Source organism: Tinamus guttatus, unplaced genomic scaffold, assembly GCF_059628265.1.
Source record: "Tinamus guttatus ecotype Peru unplaced genomic scaffold, ASM5962826v1 Tinamus_guttatus_pri_ptg000048l, whole genome shotgun sequence".
Taxonomy (NCBI): Eukaryota; Metazoa; Chordata; class Aves; order Tinamiformes; family Tinamidae; genus Tinamus; species Tinamus guttatus.
Window position 1 is genome coordinate 3,674,768 of NW_028288582.1, and position 6,000 is coordinate 3,680,767.

The following is a 6,000-nucleotide window of genomic DNA, read 5'->3' on the forward strand; positions in this document are numbered from 1 at the left end:
AACGAACTGTACAGAGCTCATTAGGAAATATGCAGTTAGGGTTGCAAAGTGCAGTGGGGCTGGGGCTAGAGGCAGTTACTGGGGCTGTATTCTTCCTGTGGAAGTGAATTTGGGAGAAGTGACATTCAGTTACTTAGTCAGTGGATTTGCCTTTCATACTGCTCCAGACATTCAATACAAAACATTTTGTTCGTAGTTTAGGATATTTCTTAAACTTCTTTAGGAATAACAAAAATAAATCTTTGCTTATTTTAGAAAAGTTTAGAGCAAAATGTCTTGGCATACTTTGTTATTATATTCCAGAAACAAGTTGTCTATTCAGAAGTCATGTGGGTCACCTTAAAATTGCCCACTTAGTGAACAAGAAATTTAGAAAAAAGCCTTTGTCCAACTCAACTCCTAGTTGAGTTAAAGCCCTCCTATTTCCTGACTTAACCAAGGGAAAACAGAAGCAATGCTGAACCTAATATCCACTCTGGGCACACGGTAACATAATCTTGCACCAGCTTCTCCTTGGGGATCCTTTTCCTTATCTCAAATTTGGGCCACAGCATATCTTCCTTTTTTTTCTTGTTTGTTTGTTTGTTTTCCCAGTGAGTTATCTACCATTTCTTTATTAGCTAAGCAAAACTGCACCTGTAGAAGTCTCTGACAATTATAACCAGCACTGATGGTGCCGCTGAGATTTTCGAGGTTTGCCAAGAGTGCAGCAGCTCTAAGGCAAAGGCCCATCTCGGAGTCAAGTTTGACGACACACTGAATTATGCTTGCCTGTCCTCCAGTTTTGTGCTTCTTTCCCTTCTTTTAATTCTGTACCTCCCCCTGCAAGAAAAAAAAAGAGTGCTCAAAACAGGTGCATCCCCACTAGAAATATCTGTTTTGTTGTGCTGAAATTTTCTGACAGGCAGAAAAAAAGTTGCAGCAGAAAATTATGACCAGGTGCAGCTCTGTGTGTTCTCACTGGAGGCCCGTCCCCGTCCCCACAGCTTGCAAAACCTCTGCTCACTCCCTAAATCTCCAGCTTGAAAAGGGACCCACATTCTTGCTTGAAACTCAATGGTCAAAGGCAGCTCACTGCACAGCACGGTTGCTCGTCCAGCTCGTAGAAAATCCACTCTCTTCTCAGCTACCACGAGAAGAGGTTGCTAAGACTAACAATGCCCCTAATATTAACAGAAAAGTCCCTAGATGTGCAAATATTTGCTAGCAATGAGAGTCAAATAACATTTCATAGGCCACTCTCGTATTGCCTGATGGCCGAGGCAAGCACACACACAACCTCAAGATAGATTTTCCCCCAAATGCCATTTTTTATTATACCATCAGTGACGGCGACTGTTTGAGTTGGTCGTTACCCGCCACACCAGCATCGCCACCACAAATAACACACGGGCCGCACGCACGGATCAGACGTGCCCTTTCGCCCATGAAGAGCTCTGCACTGCTCCCTCTGCTCACGCTTGTCCTCCCTCTCTGGCAGGAGGACTACAACCAGCTGAGACCCTTGTCCTACCCCAACACGGACGTCTTCCTGATCTGCTTCTCCGTGGTGAACCCTGCCTCCTACCACAACGTCCAGGAGGAGTGGGTTCCCGAGCTGAAGGTCTGCATGCCCAACGTGCCTTACGTGCTCATAGGAACGCAGGTATGGGCCTGGGGGAGCAGCTCTTTCACCTCCTATGCGGAATTCAGCTGGGCTCGATGATTAGAGGGAAAATCTGGGACTGTGAATGGAAGCCAGCATGCAGATGTCCCACCATGCACGTCACCAGTGACATAGCTGATCCCCATTTCTATACCTAAGTGGACATTAATATGCTACCAAAGCACAAATATGCATAGGGAGAAAAGAATTCTAACAGGCCTTTAGTGGAAAAATATATATATATATGCACTCAAGTCTGGGGCTTAGCAGCAGAATCAAACCTCAAACCAAGTTTTGAGAACAAGAATAATTAACCACTCCACTGACTTAGAGACATGGGCAGGAAATAGCCTCCCTTGTTCTTTAGATCAGCAACTGAGTCACCATCCTTGTTGTGCTCTATTAGACTAAATGATCAAAACATTTTATTTTGGCCATAAAACCTATGGATCAATCAATCAAGAATTCTTTAAACAAGGGTTTGTTTCCAATGCACAGAGCAGCCAGAGACCAGTATACTAGTTTTCCCAGTTTTCCCAGATACTGCAGTCTGGGAAATGTCCAAGCACTGCCACACTGAAGCCAAGTTAGTGAAACAGATCAAGTCCTGATCAGAACCAGGATGTTCATGCTGGAGGAAAGTCTAATCATTCAAACACGGGTTTTGTTTTCCATGCTGCAATAATCTAAAACACCCATTTAAAAGTATTAGTATCATTTGTTGGAACATAACTCTGAAAATGAATGGGTTCAAAATGCCAGAATGTTTCACTTTGATATTTCCCATAGAAATAAAAGATTTTGTTTCAAGTCAGTCAGACCCTGAACTGCATCTGTCTGGTCTGTCACAGTATTTTATGTCGGATGCAGTGCAGGATCCCAACAGCCTCCTTTTATAACACAGCCCAAGTTTTTCCAGGCACTTTCCAAGATGGCATTGCACAAGGCCAAAGAAGCACGAAAAGAAGCATGATGGTCTTTACCATACCGCAGTATCTGAGCTGTGGCCTCTAGAGAGGCCAATAACCAATCAAGCAGAACTAACTCATGTTAGCTAGAAAATATATATAAAAACAAATGGAAAACACGTGTCCTTCATTTCTGAAGTATCATCTGAGCTCAGGAGGGCAGAAGACAGGGCATAAGGAGACTCTTGTTATGCAAGGAGACTGTGGGTTTGCAAAGCTGTGAATGTCTACTTCAAGTATTAGACTGAGGTGGCACTGAGTACGAGGTCTATGTATTTCCCACTAGATTGATCTTCGTGACGATCCCAAAACTTTGGCTCGGCTACTTTACATGAAGGAGAAACCACTCACTTATGAGCACGGAGTGAAGCTAGCCAAAGAGGTAATGTCTTCTTCTGAGGTCTTGCGAGACTGGTTCATCATAGCTTTATGTTGGGTTTGTTTTGTTAATGGTGGACTCCTCCGGGGTCCCTGGTTGGTCCCAGAGGCCATGGCCTGCATTCGGACTCGCTGGATTTGGACACAGGGTGCAACTCCTGAGCATCCTGACGAGCTATAGGCAAAGCAGCAAGGGGACAACAGTCTGCAAAGGGGCAGCAAAACGTATTTCACTGCCTACCTTACCTTAGCCAAAGCCCTGGGAACTACTGCAATCTTGGTTATTTACTTTGGGGTGGTGGAAAAAAGAGGGCAGAAAGGCAAATATTCAGTTTTGCTTATGCTGCTAAGAAATCGTGAGCTGCTCTTAAATCCCTCCAAGCAGTGACAGAGCACAGGAGCCGCAGCAGCCTGTTTCCTACCTAAATGGGACAGTCGCATCGAAAGCATCTCATATCCTTATGTTTGATTTAGCAGCCTCTAAGTGCATTCCCCATGCTTGCTAGCGACAGCTTAGGGACAGAAGTATCCCTTACAAAAACACTGACAACTCGATTCTCCCTTACTCTTCTCATTTATCTCACTTTTCGTTTATCTCAGCCATGCAATCTGTAGTAGCACAGAGGTCTAGGAAGGCCTTGGAAGGCCTCCGTGCTGCTACACCTTCCTCACAGAGCAGGAGGAGACGCAAGGGACTCGGATCATGATCAGTTACCCATCCACCCGCAGCCAGTACCTCCTCAAAACCCACCGCTATGTGGATGGAGGCCAAATTCCTGGCCCAGGAGGTGCTCAGACAAGGTTGGCTGGGAATTCCTGCTCCACATCTTGCTCCTGTGATGAGATATGGGTGCATCTCCCCTCCCTTGCTTAGATGACCTGATCTTGTCCCTCAGTCACTTAGGCAGTCGGATATGAAAACACAGATAGGACCTGGACTTGTTTTCAAATGTCTGGGCAGGCAGCATGTGTATGGAGAAAGGGCTGGAACAAGGCTATTTGGACTCTCTGAATGGCAGGTACTCACGTTTTCTCTCTTCTCTTTAAGATTGGAGCTCAGTGCTACCTGGAGTGCTCAGCCCTCACACAGAAAGGCCTTAAAACCGTCTTCGATGAAGCGATCCTCACCATCTTCCACCCCAAGAAGAAGAAGAAACGCTGCGCAAAGTGCCACCATCGTGGCTGCTGCACCATCGTGTGAAGTCACCTGGAAAGAAGAGTGAGACGAGTCCAATGAAACCAAGCAGGTTAGAAAGGCAATGAAGGTCACAGGCAACTGAAACGGGGAAAATGACCAGAAAAGGGTCCTTTTTCACCCAAAGAGGAGCCCTCCATTCTGCGACACCTCCAAGCTGCATCATGCTAGGCCAACTTATGTCTATGTGCTTTCCTAATCCTCCAGAGCTGTGCGCAGCCTGTGCCAAGCCAGTATAAATCAGGATGCCTGCTCCTGCTTGAGTCTTCGCCTTAGGAATAAGGGGAAGGTGCTGTGTGCCAAAAAAAAAAAAAAAAAAGAGAACTTAAAAAAAAGAAAAGAACTTGTGGCCTTAAGCAAGGATTGATGAAAATTAGGAACTTAGCATACTTAGGAATTGAATCTGAATTGACTGAAAGCACATGGAGATCTGTAGATTTCTAATATGTAAGATATACACTATAGGTAGGATGTATTTTTAAATTACTTTTCTTATAAGACTTGCTAGTTCAGGATATACTTTAGGCTGTTCAAACTACATGAAAGTAAAGGTGGAGCGATTGTTGTTTTTTTCACTTAACAGTGAATCTTCATAGTGTCTGTATGTCGCTTCACCCAAGCTATCAAAACAGATCAACATTTACCTCCAGACTTAAGGAATGTTCTTACAACAACGAAAATGCAAATAACTGTATTTTTACAGGTGAATGTTCAGGCTGAGCCATATTTCCATAAGCTGGGAAAAGAAGAGCAGAGCTAGCAAAAGTTATTGCGTTAGCATACTGAAACCAAGAAATTCTTCCACCAAAGAGCACTGCCCTAGACGTGAAATGCCAGGGTGGAAAAACCTCCTTTCCCCTCTGAGAACCTGAAGGACAATATTGTAATGGCAACTGAAATTTTTCTGGACAGAGCAGCAGGATTTCCAAATCTTCTCACCCAAGAGACCAAAACAACCAAAAAACAACAAAAAAAGCCAAAGGTCATGCTGATGTAACCCACCAGGCAGGAGCTAAAAACACGTCCATTAGTTGTAGCCCTTCCTGCCCCATCTTCTCCCACTGTTCTTTGCTTCTGTTCCTGTTTTCCCGTCTTTGTTACTGCAAGCGCTGTCTAAGAGGACTGTGATCCTCAGGAAGGACCTTCCATGAGAAGAGAGCACAGAGAGGGCAAGGCCAACCCTTAAAGGAAGGGAGTTTCAGGATCCAAGCTCCTCCTTGCACTCTAGCACAGTTTTTGCTTACCATCGACCCCAGCAGAAACCAAATCAGACACCCCAATATACATCCAGGCAGACGCCAACACTATCAAGTTTTGTCCCGCTGTCCTGTTGCTTTTACTCTGTCTGCACACTAGCAGGGATGAAAATGATGTTGTGATAAATCAGACAGATGAAAGCAAGATTTCCTTATCATCGGCATTCCTTGGCTAGAGTCTGTATTTGTTTTTATTATGTCCCAGGCATTTGCCTCAAATAGGCAGGTGAGTAGAAGAGAGCTCGGAGTGAGGGCAGGGCTGAGGAAGGAGCCAGTTTGGTGCCATGAAGGCTGCGCTGCCGGCCCCAGTGTCACAGGGAGCAGTGACACAGCTGGGCAACGGGCAGCCAGCTCCGCTGTAACATGTCTAAAGATATCCAAGGAGCATGAGAAAAGCAAGGAGTGGATTAAATACAAAGACACATAGGGAGTGTAAGTCCACTGAAACAACAAGAAAAAAGCTTTCAACAGATTTCAGAGAAAAGTGTTAAGAGCTTCGCTGCGCTGCCATTTACTTCAGTGGAAATAAAATAGGATGATTATTTGTTGCACCTGACT

General features: G+C 44.9%; 1 protein-coding gene across 1 annotated transcript in view; it reads left to right on the forward strand.

Moving 5' to 3' along the window:
* The window catches only part of RHOJ (ras homolog family member J), a 46,489-nt gene extending 42,172 nt beyond the window's left edge, over positions 1-4,317 (forward strand). The window contains exons 3-5 of the mRNA XM_010218137.2: positions 1,481-1,645; positions 2,900-2,995; positions 4,040-4,317. Of these exons, the coding sequence (XP_010216439.1) occupies positions 1,481-1,645; positions 2,900-2,995; positions 4,040-4,192 (414 nt within the window). The 3' untranslated portion in view covers positions 4,193-4,317. The remainder of the gene's footprint in view (positions 1-1,480; positions 1,646-2,899; positions 2,996-4,039) is intronic.
* Positions 4,318-6,000: the final 1,683 nt, after the last annotated feature.